This window comes from Molossus molossus, unplaced genomic scaffold, assembly GCF_014108415.1.
Source record: "Molossus molossus isolate mMolMol1 unplaced genomic scaffold, mMolMol1.p scaffold_m16_p_3, whole genome shotgun sequence".
Lineage (NCBI taxonomy): Eukaryota > Metazoa > Chordata > Mammalia > Chiroptera > Molossidae > Molossus > Molossus molossus.
In genome coordinates, this window is record NW_023425366.1 from 37,915,221 (window position 1) to 37,933,252 (window position 18,032).

At 55.9% G+C, this 18,032-nt stretch overlaps 1 protein-coding gene across 2 annotated transcripts in view; it reads left to right on the plus strand.

The window, feature by feature from the left end:
- Window positions 1–255: 255 nt before the first annotated feature.
- The window catches only part of SLC12A7 (solute carrier family 12 member 7), a 54,375-nt gene continuing 36,598 nt past the window's right edge, over window positions 256–18,032 (plus strand). For both annotated transcript variants that reach the window (XM_036278916.1, XM_036278917.1), the window contains exon 1: window positions 256–397. In XM_036278916.1, coding sequence (XP_036134809.1) covers window positions 274–397 — 124 coding nt within the window. In that variant the 5' untranslated portion in view covers window positions 256–273. The remainder of the gene's footprint in view (window positions 398–18,032) is intronic.

The following is an 18,032-nucleotide window of genomic DNA, read 5'->3' on the forward strand; positions in this document are numbered from 1 at the left end:
AGAGCGAACTGGGGTACGCGGGCAGACTTGGTCAGGCTGGGGGAGGGGCATCTGTAGAAGGCGCCCCGCCCCATGCAAACTTTTCCAAGGGCCGCGGGGACCGCAGGTGAGGTCACGTGGCGGGGCGGGGCGAGGACAGGGCCGGGGGGCGGGCCGGGGGCGGGTCGCGCGGACCCCGCCCCTGCGCCCAAGTCCCGCGGCGCGTCGGCAGGAGCAGGCGGAGCGCGGCTGGAGCGCGCTGTGTGTCTTCGAGTGCGCAGTGTCCGGAGTACCATGCCCACCAACTTCACCGTGGTACCCGTGGAGGCGCGGGCGGACGGCGACCAGGATGAGGCAGCCGAGCCAACCGAGGCGCCGGGCACCCCCGAGGGCCACGAGCCCGGCTGCTCTAGTCCGGGTGAGCGCGGCCGCACCTGTCCGCGGGACAAAGGCGGAGCCGGGCTGCGCCGGGCTGGGGGCGGTCCGGGGCCGGAGAAGAACCGGAGGAAAGAAAGAGTGTGGGGCTGCTTTTCCCCCCTTGCCTCCTGCCCTTTCTCAGTCCCCGCCCCCCCCAAGTTCCTCTCACTCCTTCTCCTCCTGAGATTCCCTCACCCTTCTCCAGACTGCAGAGTCCCCCACAAAGCTTAGTCGCCGGGATGCATGGCGAAGGACCCCTGTGGTGCCCAGGGTTCCTAGGGCTGTGGGACCCCTCTGCTGCTCCCCACTGCTAGATCCATCTTTGGAGCACGTTCCTGGCCGTTCCCCCAACCCCCACCTCCACCGGGGCCCAGGAAGCACCTTCTTTCTTACATTCAGGGTGGGGCAGTGGGGAGGTGTGGGAGGTGGGAGACGCCCCGGGGTAACTATGGGCACGGGGGGAGGGACTTCTCGTGAGAACCCCCGGCCTGGGTGGGGTGCGGTAGCCGCAGGGGGTGGTTCCCCAGCAGGAGCGCCTTCCTGCTTCCTCAGGCCTTTGCTCCCACGCGGCCGAGCTAAGAGCCAGCCAGCCAGTCAGTCAGATTAGACCCTGCTGAGGTCCCAGTTGTGTACACCCACTCTGTGGGTCATCAGCAGGAGGGATAGCAGGTCCCTGGCGGGTCCGGGGGAGGTCCCCCCTAGCTGTGATCAGGCTGAGGGACCCCCTGGCTCCCTTTGTTCTGGAGTCCCAGGTCTGTAACACTTTCACTTTCTCTTGTGGGGGCTCCCCCAGGCCTGTTCCCCTTCATCCTCGCTCCAGGCCTGGGTTCCTGCAGCTGATGGATGATTTCCCCCGAGTGAGCAGCTTCATCTCTGCTCTCAGCTCCCTGTAGAAATTGGGGGAGTGAGAGGACCCAGTCTAGCACCCACAGCTGGGGATTTCCCTGCCTGTGCCATCCCCCCTCTCCCCCACTGCCGCCTTGGGAGGAGGATCCCAGCTCCTGGCACTTAAGGAAAGAGGGTGAGGTCAGTCAGGCCACAGGTCCTGAGTGCTCACTACCCTGGCAGGAAAGGCCAGGGCCTCCTGGGGGCACCATTAAGAACCTGCTGGAAGGTATGTCCTGATGGGCTGTTGCATCATCTGTCATTAGGGTCCTGTCCCCTCCCTCAGATGTCCCTTTCCTCAAGGTGAGGCAGCTGCCCAGCTTTGCTCTGCTGGTGTGGGACTGGTCATGGCTGTTTCCTGGCCTCTTTCTGGTGCAGGGGCTTGAGACCAGGTAGAACATGAAGGCAGAGTCTGTAAGCTCAGCCTTTCTCCACTGCCCCATGGTTCTGGTTCTGAGCATCAAGGATCAGCTCGTCTGGCCACTAGCCGCCATTGATTAGTTCCCAGAGGATCCCTGAGCCACACTACTAGATGTCTGGCTCCCAGCCTGCTAGCCCCATCTTGGGACCACATTCACCTTCTCTTCAGACTTTGTGGCTCGTTTTGAAGCTGAGGATAATTTTCCTCCAGTTTACCCCTTCTGCTCCCGGTAGCTCTTGTGTGGTGCCCTGGGCCTGTGGCTGATGGGTGAGCACCTCACCTAGCTTATGGAGAGCCTCTAGTCGCTGAGTGCTTTTGCTTTCTGAACCCTGATCCCCCCTAGTTCCTGCTGGGGGCTGGAAATTGTATCTACCTGAGTGATCTTAGACTCAGAACTGCCAAGGGTGGGTTTTGTGCTCACTTAACAGACCCTTTATGGTTTGAGCTGAACTTATGACACTTGGCTGAACTGGCACAACTAACTTGGGACTTTGACGTTTTGTGTTCTGTGCACTTAATGCTTTCTCCGAAAGAAACGGCAGAGGAGGTTGTCCCTGCTGCGTGGTCACAGTGCTGTTGTCTTATGGGGTGTCTGGCTGGGATTTGAGTTTTAACTTAAGCTGTCAGACCACAGTCAGCACTCAGAGATGCCGTGTGAAGGTCACCGTGTCACCAGCATGATGAGGAAGCCACCATGCGCCCTGCTTGTTGGGGAAGGTCCTGCAGGAGCCAGGAACAGCCAGGCTAGAGCTGTTTCCAAAGGCCATCGTGTGGGGTCTGTGCTGTTCAGGGTCTCGACTCCACAGTCCCATGCCAGTGACCACACCTACCATGTCACAGGATCACTGGCACTACTGAAGTTCCTTCTTGACTCTGGGTGACCCTCGAACCTCCCCAGGGAGGCACCTGGCTTTCTAGGTGGGTCTCCTGGTGGTGATGGAACGAGTCTGGGGACACCCTGTGCCTGGAAGTCCCTGGGCTGTCGTGGAAGTAGGAGGCACCGTCCTCACCCCTTGCCCTCGGGTCCCATGCCTATTTCCACTACAGTGCAGGGGCTCGTGAACCCAGACTCTGGTCTGTGTCTGGCCTGGAGGCAGGGAGGGCCTCTTAAGCCTGTGACATCTAAAACAGGAAGGATCTCGCAGAGTCCTGGGCCTGCTCTGTGCGCCAGGCTGGGGCCTCTTTGGGAACCTTGTTCGTGTGAAACTTAGCCCATTTTCTGGCCATTAGAAACCCCTGGGACACCCAGGCAAGTGACAGCGTGGTGAGTGGTGGATGCTGAGCATTGACCTTGAATTAGCCCTGCTGCCTTGACCTCAGCACTTCTAGCTGACAGGCCTGTGCCTGATGCTTTAGACCCAGGAGGACAGTGGCCCTGCATCCCAGCGCTGCTTTGTGGAAGCCTGGGCGTCCTTGGAGGAGATGCTCCCCCACTGAGTGAAAATCCACTGGGTACAGGGAGGCCTGGCACGAGAAGCAGAGGCCAAGGTCAATGTTATCTTCTGTGGATACAATTGAGTGCTCTCCCTGCTTCCCCATTCCCTTCCAGTGAGAGGTGGGACCTGGTGTTCTGGTATGACGGGCTCATTTTTCCTGGGGGCTGGTTCCCTCCCTGAGGACAGGCACCACACCCTGGTCCCCTGTGTGATGGGAAAGTTATTCTGCATTTTATTGTGATGGGAGATTGGTCTGGAAGTGGAAAAGAAAGGTTTTTATGTATCCCGTTTCCTCAATACTTTGTTTCTTGGTAGAAATACTTTATAGACGGGAGGTGGTGAGAAGGAGGGTGCTTTTTCCTGACTTCTGATTAGGGTGGGTTTTTGTTGTTGTTTTTATTACGGATTTTAGAGAAAGAAGCTCGGAGAGGGGGAGAGAGAGAAAGAGAAACATCCACGTGAGAGAGAAACATTGATTGGTTGCCTCCCAGTTGGGATTGAACCTGAAACCTGGGTATGTGCCCTGACTGGGAATCGAACCTGCAACCCTTTGTTGTATGGAACATCACTCCAACCAACTGAGCCATACCGGCCAGGGCTGATTATGGTGGGTTTTTAACTGACTTTGGGGTAGCCTGATCCCCTCTCTTGGTGACTCCCCTCCATGTTGGCTGAGTCCTGGAGGCCACGGGCAGCCTGTGTGGGACCACAGAGTGGATAGGCATGCAGGCCCCTAGTGAGGCATGGCCACAGGCCTGGGCCCCCAAAGAAGTTCCACCCCTAGCTTTTGTGGCTAATGGGGTGGGGGTCCACCCTTGGAGGGTATATGGAGCCTCTGGAGGGTGCATGGGGCCTGCAACCCCTTGCGTCTCCTGCCCCTGGCCAGAGTTGTTCCTCACGTGGCATATCCCGTGGCTCTGACTCTACTTCCTCTTCCTTGGGTTGCTGTTCTGCTTTTCGGATTCCTTTTTGTGATTTCTCTCTGTGTCTCAGGTCTGTTGGTCTCCTCCTCCCCTCTGGAAGGGGCTCTGAGCCCCCTGACACAGTGATCCAGCCAATCCTAGGGGCATCGCCTTTGTCCTGTCATGGCACAAGGCAGGGTGGCCATTAGGAGTGGGCAGTTGGTAGCTGCTAGCATTCTATGAGGCCATCGGCTGGGCCAGGTCAGGGGCCGTGGGACCTCAGAGGCCATGACTGCAGGTTCTGATCGAGTTTTCTGCCATGTGTGGGGCTTCTGCCACTAGGACGGGGAGAACACAACTTCAGGGCATTGGTATGTGGGGTTCAGGGAGCAGTACAGTTGAAAAGTGGGGGGGGGCAAAGCTTTCAGGTTCTGTCCTGCTGGGCAAGGACACGGAGCAACATCCGTTACTGGGTTTCAGGAAGGAAGGAATGCGTCACACTGACTCGGGAAGGACAGTGGCAGTGGGCAGATCCCATTCCGTCTGTCTCCTTGGGACTTGCTGTAGGCAGCTTGGCTCATGGATATTCTTTAAGGGGATTTCATAGGTTACCAAACATATCTTTTGTACCAAATTCTTTGTAAAGACAAAGGAACAAAAAGTAGCTGGACTCACCAAGTGGAGTGTGGCTCCGGGTGCTGGGAACATGGCCTTTGTTCATGTGTCCTTCGTGCGCTCTGGGGAACCAGACCGTCTTTAGGTGACAGGCCCTTTTCTTAGAAATCATGTGAAGCCGGTGTGTTCACTTGTATGTGGGCATGTTGTACATGCGTACTTGTCTGTGTATGCACGTGAGCACTCATATTTGCATGCGAGCATGCGTGCGTGTGTGCGTGCGTGTGTGTGTGACTACACACAGTGGTGGATAGAGAGGGGCTTGATCATTGGCATTGGGTCATGTGGTGGGAGGGCATCTGTTCTTTCCTGCGGCCCCCCAGTGGACCGGGTCCAGTCATGTGGCTGGGGGTACATCCCCACCCTGGGCCATGCAGGTGTTGGTGATGCGTCTGCACCCTGGTCTGAAATGTGTTTCCAGCTTGTGTGCCCTGTGAACAGTGTGCCCATTGCCTCTTAGGTCCAGTTCTGTACTCTTTTGTTCTGGAAAGTTCCCCAGACCTGATCTCAGTTCTTTGCTGGAGTGGGCGTCTGAGCTGTGGACACTGGTGGTGGTGGCTATTGCTGCCCGGGGGTGGCCACTGTGGGGTTGGGCTTGGGGGAGCTGTGAACAGCAGCCCCAAAGGACCAGGCAGCTCCAGGGCCACTGGGCACTGGTTAAAGCAGCTGCCGTCTGTCCTGTAAAGGTTGTGGAGTGTCCACCATGGCTGATTCATCGTGGTCCTTGGTGCATCAGTGAACAGAAGGAATTCGACCCTCCTCCTGGGATCTAGCATGTGGTGGAGTGGGGAAAATTGAGCACTACGAGGGTCTGGGTGTCAGGGTGGCCTCTCAGAAGGGGACATTGTGCAAAATTTGGGGGCTGGGGACAGTGGCACCAGCAGAGAGATGGTTGAGGAGGTGGGGTGGGTCTTCAGACTTGAACCCTGGCCCTGTCCACGTAGAGACCACAAGCTTTAGGACCTGTTCTGCTTCTGATACCCGCGCTGTGTGACCGTGCAAAGGGTACCTGCCACCAGGAGTCACGAAGGTAGGTTGGAATTGCTCTCTTCAGGCGAACCTCCCTCCCACCTGCCATTGGTCATGAGGTGGGCTGTGGCTGTAAGCAGGCCACAGCTGACCCTTTAGAGGGGTTCTCTGTTCTTGCAGCCCCCTTTGCTGACATGGGCACTTAAACCTGTGGCTATCCCCATATCATGTTTGGGCCCAACTGACCAGCTGGAGTCAGACTGTCTGGTGACATGGACGAGCAGCCAGCCCCCTGAAATTCAACTCTCCAGAAATGCAGCTCCCAGGTTGAGTAAAATGCTAAGTCCTATGTGTGACCCTGGCCCTAGACAGAGGCGCCTGGGCACCGAGTCCGTGTCTGAAGCCAGGGGTGGTGGACTGGCCCAGGGGAATTCCACAGGGGCAGCCTGGAGCCGATGAGGCTACACTGCCATGGTACAGGGAGGAGGAGAGGCGGCTGGAGGAGAATGGGTTCTGGGGGCCCCTGGCAGAGTGGGCCCATGTGCTTGGCAGGGCTCTCATAACTGTTAGCTGGGAAGGAACAGGCCATGTAGTCAGCAGGGCTTGGATATGGAGGCACCACTGTGCTGTGCATACAGCCCACCTCTGTGCCAGGCAGCTCTGTGGGGCCGGTGAGCCTGTGGAGTTTGCTGCTGTTCCCAGTGCCTCAATGCGGCCTGTGCATTTTTGGTGTCTGGTGTGCTGTTGGAGAGTGAGCACCCCTTTTCTCACCCTTGCCCTGGAACACAGGAGGGGACCAGGAGCCATGTGGCCCACCCGTTCCTTCCTTGTAGCCCTGGCTCAACTGAATTTCAAGGATGTTTCCTCGAAATAATTGATCCCACATGGCGTCGACTTAGAGGTGTGTGGCAGGCTTACTCTTTACCACTGGGGTTTTGGCTGAAGTTCTCATCCGTGGGGCCATTGGAAAGAGGGTGCTGTAAGGGTGAGGTGGGTACCTTGTGGCCTCAGAGCTGGTCAGGGCTGAGGCCACATGGAAGCTGGGAGAGGTTGGCTGGTCATGTGCTGCGGCGCAGGCTCGCAGACCTTGCTGGCGCCGCGGAGAGGGCCAGAGGCGTCTGTCCACGTTGGGCCCATCAGGTGAACGGCAGGCTATGCTCGCCTCCCTGCCTGCTGGGGACCCAGCCATGGTGGGGAGCCTGTCAGGGCCTCTGACCGGGAGACCTGCGGCCACGGTCCTGCGACCTGACCAGGTGACCCCCAGTCCTGGGCTCCTGCATGGGGGGAGGTGGGCCTTGGACCAGGACACCTTCCAGGGCCACTGTGCTGGAGGGGCCACTGTAGATGGCCTCTTGCTGCTGCACAGCTGTTGACTGGACTGAAGGGGTCCATTTGCCTGCTCTCATCAAAGCTCTTTAATATGCTTACAGGAGTTTGCAGCCAGGAAAGTAAAGGTTTATTTTAAGGGAATGGTGCCAAGCCCAGAGTCACAAGTAAGCTAGAGCTCAAAGACCTGGCTCCTCAATGGCTTCCAGGGGGTGGGTTACATAGGGGACAAATAACTAAGTCACAGTGCTAAGGGAGTTAGGGTCTTGGGCTCTACTGATTGGCTGGGGTAGTTGATCATGTGTCAGACCCTGATATCAGTCAGCCACTGTTCTCTCTGTTTTCGTGAGGGTGTGGTCCATAGGGTCATCCACTTTCAGGCTTTCTTGAGCCTGGGGCTGAAACACAACTGAGGTCAAGATGTTATCTTTAGCTTGACGGAAATTCCATGGTCAGCAGACCTGAAGCTTTGTTCCTAAGACAGTTTGATGTTGACCAGAATCTGTTGTCCTGAGAGCTTAATGGTGAAGGAAGAGAGTGGACGGACAGAAAGGAGGAAGGGTCATGGTAAAGAAATGGAGTTTCTGCCCTGTTACAGCTGGGACGCAGCAGATGGGACGATGCTTAGGTCCAGGGGCCCTTCCGCTGGTGTCTCATTGATGGCTTTGTGTTGCCAGCTGTCCGGGTCTGCTGTCAGCACCTCTGTGGGTATGAATTTTATAAGTGTTGCTTTCTGCAGATGTGAGACCGGAGGGCAAAGTACGATGTCCAGTGTTAGGTTTTAACTACCGTTCACTCAGCCAGGTGCTTTCCATTTCAGCCTGTTTGCGGGGGTGTCCTGTAGCGTTTGTAGAGACAGCTGTGCTGGAGAGTGTGTGCAGGCGTCTGCAAGCAGCTCTGGGCATGTGAGGTCAACCAGGGGCCTCTGTGGGTGTGCCAGCCCTCATGCGGGGCCCCGTGGGGCTGAGGCCGAGTAACAGTGGTGTGGATGGCACCACGGATGGGTGAAAGGTCTCTCCAGACCCTGGCAGGTGGCTGGCTGTGGGCAACCTCTCAGGACTGGCCCAAGGGGGCCTGGGCTTGCTGCTGGGGGATGCTGGGGCAGTGCTGTTCAGAGAGAGCAGAGCACAGAGTTAATACCTTTTTTTGTGAAAAAGAGGGGAACTCACTTTTAGGAGCAGAGAGCTGCTTTGTGTAGATAACTCCTGAGCTTCAGCAGGACCAGCCAAGAATGAGGGGCCCAGCTCCCCCCTCCATGTCTGCAGGCGCCGTGTGGGTCCTTGAACTTCCTGCCAGCAGCCCCAGTGAGCAGGCTCCGTCTAGGTGGTCTCTGTGGCTCTTGGGGGACTATGGGGCTGTATTTCTGGGTGCCTGTGAACTATTGGTGTTGGGGTCTTGCCTGGGGAGGGGGCGTCTGTGTGGGCCCCAAGGCCCGTCTTGGGCAGGCCCTGAGCAAGGCCCGGGGCCTCCTTGGTTCTTGGCTTGCTTCTTTTTTCTTTCCTTGGGCGGTTTCTTTCTGAGAAAACAGTCGGGGGAGGAGTGGAAGTGCGTTTTTGTTTTGTGTGAATGGGGGTGGGAGCTGCGTTCCAGGCGGCAGTTTAGCTTCCTGTGTCTGGGTCCTTCTCAAGCCCCGGCTCCACTTGCCCGGTCCTGTGACTCACAGGCCTGGGGTCTCTGGCTCTTGGGAGGAGAGCCAGTGGCGCCTGGAGCCTGTGTTCATCACTGAGCGCCAGAACCGCTGTCGATTCGACTGTGTGACACTGCCCTGACCCCGAGCCTGTCTGGGTGATCACAGGCCGGCTGTGCCCTTGGTGAGCACTGTGGCTGTGTCCTGGTGCTGTCTTCGAGGTGGGGGTGCACTTGAGTCACGTCTGTTACCCTGTGCTCGAGCAGGCACGTCCACCTCAGGGTGCTGTGAGGCCCTAGGGGACTCCGGGCCATCCTTGAGCTCTCCCTGTGCCTCAGTTTCCCTCTCCAGGAGCCAGCCTGTCGCAGAGGGGGCCGTGACCTCTCGTCTCCTGGGCTCTGTCTGTTCGTGGCGCCTGCGGGTTGGGCCTGGGTTCTTGGAGGCTCAGAGAATGGTCATTGGGGAGGGATCAAGTTGAGCCGAAATCAGAGGAGAGAAGCGCCAGGTTGTTCTTAGGTTTCCTGTTCCCTCCCACCAAGGGTCTTGACCACAGCCAGACAGGAGCCGGAGTTGGTAATGGGAGCTGCCCCAGGGGGCTGGTGGGGGTTCTTGCCTACCCCACTCAGATTGCCAGCTGCTGGTCTCTGAGGTGGGAGGGGTCAGTCCAGCAGCAGTGAGCAGCCATGTGACTGAGGGGTTGTCGGGGAGTGGGGTTCCCCAGGGACCTCTCATTTCCCACGAGGGAGTACATCCTTTAGACAAAAGTCTGGGAACACATTCTTCTCCTGAAAAGCTCTTAGAGGTGTGGTCCCCAGTGATGCCTCTGTACTTGTGTGTGAGTGCATACACGTGTGTGAGCGTATGCATGTGTGTGAGTGTATATGCATGTGTATATCTGCATGCACAAGTGTTAGTGTGTGCCTGTAGAAGTATGTTAATGTATGTTGTAAGTGTGCATGTTCTATGTGTGCATGTATGTGCCTGCACATGCATCCTGTGTGTGCCGTGTGTGTGTCTGTGTTTGTGTGTACTCACATGTGGCTGTGTTCTGCATGTGTCTCTGTGTTTGTACGTGCATGCATGTGTGTCTAACTACTTTGCCGGGACTTCATGGCCACTCTTGGTTTGCCATTTCTCTGCATTGGTGCCTCTTGGTAGCTGAGCACCTGACTAGAAAATCTTTGCTTTCTAGACCGCATGTCAGATTTAAAAGTGTGCCAGAGACGGGGTCTTGTCCAGACAGTGGGGACTGAGGCCCTGAATGGAGTGATGAGTAAGTTGAGGTGGGAGCGGGTGCCTTGGTCCTGGCTAAAAGGTGGCGCGTTCCTTTGGCGCCTGAAGCCCTCTTGACTTCTTCCTCCAGAATTCTCCAGATTCCTTCAGTATTTCTCATGAGAACCTCCTCCCAACCCATGGGGTGCTGTAGGAGATGATGGCAGGAGTCCCGTTGGAGGTGCTGGTTGGTTGGGGAGCGAGAGGAAACTGCACGCAGGTGGGCGTTAACCTGAGGCTGCACATGGATGTCACTCTGGTGTGTGGGATGTCCTCAGAGGACCCTTTCACTCCCCTGGAAGCCCCATTGGGGAGGGGACGATTGTCAGTCCTTCCAGAAGACAGTGCTGGAGGGAAACCTTTCCGGACACAGTGGTGTTGTGGCTGGTAGATTGTGTGTGGTTCTTGTCCTCCCAGTGTTTCCTCAGTTTTTAACACAGAAGGCATTTCTGTTTCAGCCAGGAACTTGCTGTTGAAAACGTGGGGTCCCAGCCTCAAGCTTTCATGTTTTCTTGGCCTGAGTGCAGAGCCCCATGGGCTCCCTGCTGGCCTCAATTGCCAGGCTGCTGGATTTCAGGTCCCAGCATTGATCCTGCTGCAAAGTGTGGAGGACAAAGGGCAACAGCCAGGGGTCATTATTTAACTGTTAGGATTGTGAAACCTAAAGTCATTTTATGCCAGCACTTAACCACTTCAAAGAGGATGTGGCCACTGGGGTAGTAGCTGTGGGGTGCTTTGGGGTCCGGCCCGTTGGGTGTACCATGAGGTCACCAGAGGGGACGTCACTCTGCTGGAGGTGCCTTGAGGCTCCATGGGCAAACCATGTATTCCCCCATTGCCAGCGCCTTGGTGCAGATCCCTGTGTGGCCCTCACGGTGTCCTTTGATGGGCATACCGCCTATGCTTGGTGGCGGGAAGGGGTGATGGCTGCCGATGTGGGTCCAGCCCAGCCAGCTGATCCTTGGGAACATGTCTGGCTCTGAGCTGCAAAGGTCACTCTGCTCCTCCCTGGGGAGCCGTTCTGGGAGAGACGGTGGTGAAATCCCACATTGGAGCTGGAGGAGGAAGGCGTGGGGGAGGAATGTGCTGGCTCACTTGGGGAGGGAAGATTGTGTGTGGAGATGGGGGTGGGGGGGGGCTGGTAGAGGCTGTAACCGGAGAGTGAAGGACACAGTGCACTTGGGGCCCACTTGGGAATGTTGCCCTGGGCAGGACTCGGGCTCTGACCCAGTGTCCACAACAGACCACCTGGGTCTGGGCTCCCAGGACACACCAGGAAGGTGGGTCTGCTGGCCTCCTCTTTGCGCCTGAGCCTGGACAGCCTCCGCTGAGTGCCACTGCCCCAGCTGCGCCTCTGGGCTTACGGCTGTCCCCTCCGACTCTGCAGAGGGCTTGACTGTGTTTGCTCAGTAACGACAAGGACATATGCACTTCTCTCCGGGACACAAAGCCTGAGTGCCCTGCAGCTTCTGTGCGGTCTCCAGAGTGACCGAGTTCAGGCATGGCCTGGGGAAGGAAGTTTCTATTTGCCAGGCTGACACCGTCTCTGGTCACCATCTGATGTTTACTGATGTTGGGATTAAGTTTGTATTTCAGGGAGCCAGAAACATGGGCATCAAAATTGGTACAGGTCCAGCTGGTGTGGCTCAGTAGTGGAGCGTGGACCCATGCATGCACCAAGAGGTCGCCGGTTCGATTCCCGGTCAGGGCACATGCCCAGGTTGTGGGCCCGATCCCCAGTAGGGGGCATGCGGGAGGTGGCCAGTCAGTGTTCTCTCTCATCGATGTTTCTATCTCTCCCTCTCACTTCCTGTCTCTAAAATCAATAAAGGGAAAAAAATCAATACAGTTTTCAAGGGCCGAAAAAAAGAGACCAGCAGTTGCCTGTAGGGGTCAGTTTCACAGGGTGTTGTGGCTGCTGTGTGATTTGAGATGCTCCTGGCCTCAGCTAGATGGGAAGGGTTGATGCTTGGGGTGTGGCCAGCACTGGTGAGGGGTGTGGGACTTCGCAGAACATCTATTAACTTTGCCGAGTATTGAAACATTTTTGGAATGAAATGACAAGGTAAAGACACAAGAGGAATGACTTCATCGGGGGCAGACTTGCCACTGCCTTCACAGGGAGAAGGAGGATGGTGCTGGTCAGGGCTGTGTGCTCCTGGCCTGCCCTGCTCCTTCCTGCTGCGGTTGCCTCCTGAGTCCCTGGGTTCTCCACCGTTAGGTGCTAGTCATCCGTTCTCTTCCTGGGAGAGCTCATCTGTGGCCTTGGTGGGCTGTGGCTCTAGGTCCTAGGCTTGCTAACCAGTGGCTGTCGGTCATCTGTCCAGAGTCAGGACCTCTGGGAATAGATAATCTTGTGTGTGGAAGGTGCTATGAGCAGACATATTACTGGAACTTGGTCGAAATTTTGAGGGGACCAGCAGATGACTGAAGCTTAGTCATATGTTAAGGAGTAGCCCACGAAGTGCTGGCTTCCTTGGGGCCAGAGAACCAGGGGCACGAGGAAGGGGCTTCTCCAGGGAGTGAGCTTTTCTACCTGCTACAAGTGGGGCCAGGTCCTTAAGCCGGGAGGCCGGAGGCTGGGCTGGGGTAGAACCTGCTGGGCACCCTCCAGGCTGGTGGAGAGTCAAATGAGCTGTGTGTAGAGAGCTGGCTGCTGGGCTCTGCAACTTAGGACCCAGCAAGCCACCTGCTTTTGTCAATAAAGTTTTATGGGAACATGGCCTGTGTTTATTCACCCATTGTCTTCAGTGGCAGTGAGTGGTTGTGAGGGAACAGTTTGGCCCTTTACAGAGAAAGCTTGCTGGCTCACGGTGTAGAATGTTTCCCACCTGGCTCTCTTTCCTGACATTCGCTTGCTCAAGGATTCTGGGTCAGGTATCTTGTAGAATGCCACAGAACTTACATACGCCCATTTCCGTGGGGCTGTTTTCAGGAGAAATGTTTTGAGGCAAGAATGCCAATGTCTAGTTATACCCAAATAATGGGCTCAACCTCCCATCACCTATATTACCTCAGACAACCCTGGTACTGGATCCTTCAACTTCGTAATCAATATGTGGGGACCTGTCATCCCACCCCCACCTCACTACCTTTTACCCGGTGGTTTCAGGGTGTCTCTCGGGTTCTTGCCATTCAGTATTGTTACAAATGACGATCTCTCTCATGCCCTGATGTTCACAAGCTGCACCTGTCTGTGTGTTTTCCATGCCGTGATTCCTAAATTTTCTTTGTGGTCTCACCAAGATGAGAATTACTTCTTTACTTAATGAATGTAATGTTTGGCATCGTTCTGGATTTGGGGCGTGCGGGTGAAAGGGCGTCACGGGCCCCGGTGTGCACTGTGCACGCACTGGGTGGGCACAGCTGAGGGCCGGTCCTGTGTGGACTGCACTCCGGACCCTTAGCGTCTCACCTCCTCCCCGACATCCCGCCCTGTCTCCAGACCCCACCTTGCACTCAGCCGTCATGCTGCTTAGTGTGCTGTTGGCTGCAACAGGTTCTCAGACTGTTCTTGTTTTCCGTGGCTGCACCGTTGGGAGGAGGTGGGCACATGGGCTAAGGATGCACTCAGCTGGGGTGTGTCTCATGTTGTCCTCATGACTAGACTAGGGTTGAGGGTTTGGAGAGGAAGCCCTCAGAGAGAGTGTGTCCTTGTCATCTTGTCAAGGGTGCCCACCATCCCTGTGACTCATGTGGCTGAGGGAACCGTGGTCACTGGCTGAGGGGTGTTTGTCAGATTTCTGCCCTAACATTGCTCTTTTCCATTTTCTGTACTTTACTAATTAGAGACAAGTCATTAAGTCCACCCCCCAAGCCTTTTAATTGTTTTTGAACGAGTGGCACAGTGGCTTTATGATTTGTTTCATTTCGTGGTGTAGCCCGTTGTCACTGTCTTGCTGCCCAGGTCACCCCGTAGTTGGGGCAGCCACTCTGCTGGGGAGTTGGTGGTGCTGAATGTTCAGCATTTCTGCTTCTAATTAGATGATTGGTGTTGGTGTCCTTGGCCCAGGACCCCTGAATGCTGCTGGGGCTGGTGGCCTTGGGACAGTCAGGGAGCTGGGCTCCTGTTGCCTCTGCTGTGGGACCATTAAATACACATTTTTAAAGGCCATAAAAAGATTAATTATAGGAAGGAGCTGCTGTGTCAAATGTCTGGCCTGAGCGCATCAAGAGTTCGGAGCTAACTGAGCGGCAGGAATCCAGGCCGTTGTGAACCAGACGCTAATGGCTTGTGGCCGTGTGACGCTGGCCGTGTCCTGGTGGTTTGGACTCTGATGGCAGCCTCTGCAGGATCCGCCCCCTGTCCAGTTGTTGCAGGGCCACTGCCATGGGCACCACACCCAGGACGTAGCGCCGGCCGCCCCTCCTGCTGCTGCCGCACGAGGGATGACTTGATGGACCCATTGCGTGTTTTCATGGTTTTTCCATAAAGTCTCCTCATTTCACTCTACTTTTAGGAAAATTCTCTTTCATTGTTCAAGAGTCATTGGTGCCTTGGTTCTCTCCCTTGTGATGTATCCACAGCTCAGCCTTCCCCTGGAGGCATCTCCAGGAAATGGGAGCCCACCCAGCCACCCCAGAGCCACCCCAGCTCGGCTGGTGGTGTTTCCGGCTCCGGTTGGTGGGAGGAGCTCAGTGAAACTCATGCTCACGGGTTCTCCTGCAGGTTTGATTGGCCGCAGGGTCTGTTTTCTCAGTGATAAGAGGAACCAGTATCATGGTTTTGGGGAGTCTTCCTGAGATGAGCTCCGTGTCCGTAACCCCTGCCCCCCAACACCACATGTCACCTTAAGGAATTGGAATCCCTCCTGCTTTCTGAGCCCAGCGATCGAATGGCTATAGCAGTCCTTGTATTTCGGCCTTGGAGAGAGGGGTTATGGGCTCTCGAGTTGAGTTGTGACCTTCTGCCTACTGCATTGTTTCTCTGTGCAGTAAGCAACAGGTATGTGGTTACATCTAGATTGTAAAATCAACGATTTTAAAATTACTCTTGTAATTGTGAGGCCAGTGCGCATTTTCAGTCAGATGTGGAGGGGAGTCAGAAGCGGGTTTACCTTTGGGCAGGAAGAGGGAGTGTTGGGGGATAATGTGGGGTTAATCTCATGACCCCTGGGCCATACTGTGGTTAAACATCTGACAGGCAGACCCTGGCTCTTCCATTAGAGCGGTTAACCGAGGCTGGGTCTTCTGCCGAGAGCGCTCTTGCCTGGGGACGCAGGGGTGGCTCCTGCCCTCGCCCAGCTTGGCCAGGACACCTGATCCTGCCTGGGCCCTCCCTCATCACACAGCCTTCCACTTCATCCCACGCCGTCAGCGGCCACCACGTGCAGCAAGGACACCTGGAGCCTGGGGCTGCGTGCCTGGTGGAGCACCACCAGGGCCCCAGGAGGATGCCGAGGGACCTGGCGAGGACGGCCTCCTCCTCCATAACCTGTGCCCCAGCGTTTTCTCTGCTCAGGCTTATCCTCAGGCCTTGTCGTCATGAACGGGCAGAGTGACGAAGGGGGCATGAGCCCAGGTGAGTGGCCTCCCCAAAACTCAGGTGGGTCTTGGACAGAGGAAGTCTCCTGCCCGCCAGAGCTTCAACGGGCCTGACTGCGTTGTGTCTCAGGGGTGGGAGAGGGTTTGAGGCTTGCTCTGCCCGCTGAGCTCCAAGTGTGGGAAAAGATCAGGCCGTGGGGCGTCCTTAGGACCCAGTTTTCTTTGTCCAAACTTTAATTGTAACCTGATCTTCAAAAAGTATAAAACAGCCCAGGCTGGTGTGGCTCAATGGATTGAGCGACATCCCATGGACAGAGAGGTCCTGGTTTGATTCCCAGTCAGGGCACGTGCCTGGGTTGTGGGCTCGATCCCCAGTAGGGGGCGTGCAGGAGGCAGCTGATTAATGTATCTGTCACTTCAATGTTTCTCTCTCTCTCCCCTTCCTCTCTCTCTAAAACATAAAACAATAAAAAAATATTAAAAAAAAATATATATATAACAAAATTTGAGGGTATTCAGAGGTACAAATAGTCGGGAGTCCTAAGAACTGTCCAGGTGCTGTGTTAATCGTGTTCCATATTATGGAGGTGTAGATGAGTCCCTCACGTCAGAGCGTTTGATTTTTACCCGAGTGTCCTGACTACAGCAGAGTTGAGGAGAAGTAGGGTCACATGGCACTTCCTGCGGTGAGGGGCTGCTGCCCTGCGCCAGGTGGCAGCAGGGAGTGGAGGCTGTGTGTCCTCAGATGCTGTCTGGTGCCCCCGGAAGGGAAATGTGTTCTCTTTAAAGGACTAATGACTGAAGTCATGGTTTATGGCTCAGATAACAGGAGGAAACATGATTGGTCCTAAACGCCGGGGCGGTCTCCAGATTGGAGGGATTCACCCAGATGCAGAGGGTGCCTGCTGCTCCTTTTGTTTACTTTGTATGTTTCTCCACTTCACCGCTCATCACATATGTCACTTTGGTAGCCTGCAGAAGGGGAACCCAGGTACTGGGGTCTGCAGCTCTTTCGTGGCCAGTGGCCCGTGGTGCCCTGACTCCCCATGTGCCCTGGCGGCTCACTCTCCCTTCATGCACTGCACTCCCACTCACCCTGGTCTTTGTTGTGGGAGAGGAGGGTGTTTACTTCACTAGGTTTTTGTCAGGCTTGTCTACAGTGTAACCACGTCACTAAATGCCCACCTACCTGGATAAGTCGTTCCGGTGTTCGTTCTTTTCTGCTCCCACGGGGAGCTCTGGGAACAGTTTTTACGTGTTTTGTTACCTTCGAGTCCTCTGTCGGGATGCCTTATCTTAGGTGTTCCGATCGCAGCGAACAGGTGGGGTGTGTTTAGCGCCTGTTTGATGGCATGTCTACAAGCCACCTGCTCCCTGCGAGTGTCAGATGCCTAGGAAAGACCTCAGGGGACCTCAGGTCAAGTACTGAGTTGCTGGGTGTGCATGGTTCTGCCTGTGCAGAGGGCAGAGGGGTCTGATGCATGATGTTTACTTGCAAACAAGTCCCAACAGCCGTGACTACCAGCCTTTGCTTTCCCAGCACAGCATGGGGTTGTGGCTGGCAGTGAGCTGAGAGTGGACCTTGCGGACACCTGGGACGCTCTGGGAGCTGCCCGCCTGAGCTGTGCAGCAAGGCCCTTCCGCATCGTCCGCCTCTGCCCCGTGACAAGAAACACAAGACCCAGGAGCCTGACTTTGTCCAAGGTCGTGTGGCCAGGCTGGCTTATCAGAGGGAGAACCTAATACTAGGTGCATCCCCTCCCTCCCTCTTTCCCAGGGCAGGAGGCCATCTTGGGTGCTGGGCAACCACATCAGGGCCTGGCCCAAGGGTCCTCTAGACAAGCTGGTCTAGACAGAGCCCTTTGCATCTTGCATTTACTCCAGAAACTGTTAGAAACTGCTCTGTGTCAGCCATCGGTCATTGTCACTAGAAAAGTAAAATCCGTATTCCCAAAGTGTGCTGGTGGTGCCTCACTGGTGTGGTGACTTGTAAGTGGGCACAGTGTTGGGGGACTTGTAAGTAGGATACAGATTGGGAGGTTCAGGAGGGGCTGGTGGCTCCCTTCCTTGCTCACCCTGAGTGTCCCTGCCAGTGGCTTCTGGGGTGGCATTGGCGCCTCTGGTTGAATGTATCGGGGTGCCAGAGGGGTCAGTACTCCTTATCACTTAGGGATTGTTGTCAGAGCGATACCACTGAGCACCTACTCAGGCCCCATGGTTCAGGATCTGGGAGCAAACTTGCACATTGAATTCAGGCTGAGCCCCATGAGCTCCTCTGTGACCTGGCTGCGGTGACCTGAGGACCGGGCGTCCGAGATGGCCACCTGTGGGCCGTGTCTTATGTTTCAGCGCCGTGACACTCATGGTGGGATCTGCTCTGAACAGGCAGGGGATCGTAGGTAAGGCCGCCACAACCCATGGGGATTCGGAGTGCCGTCAGACAAAACTAGCCGGCAACCACATCAGGGCCTGGCCCAAGGGTCCTCTAGACAAGCTGGTCTAGACAGAGCCCTTTGCATCTTGCATTTACTCCAGAAACTGTCAGAAACTGCTCTGTGTCAGCCATCGGTCATTGTCACTAGAAAAGTAAAATCCGTATTCCCAAAGTTTTCACAGTCCTAGAAGTTGCAGGCCGGTGG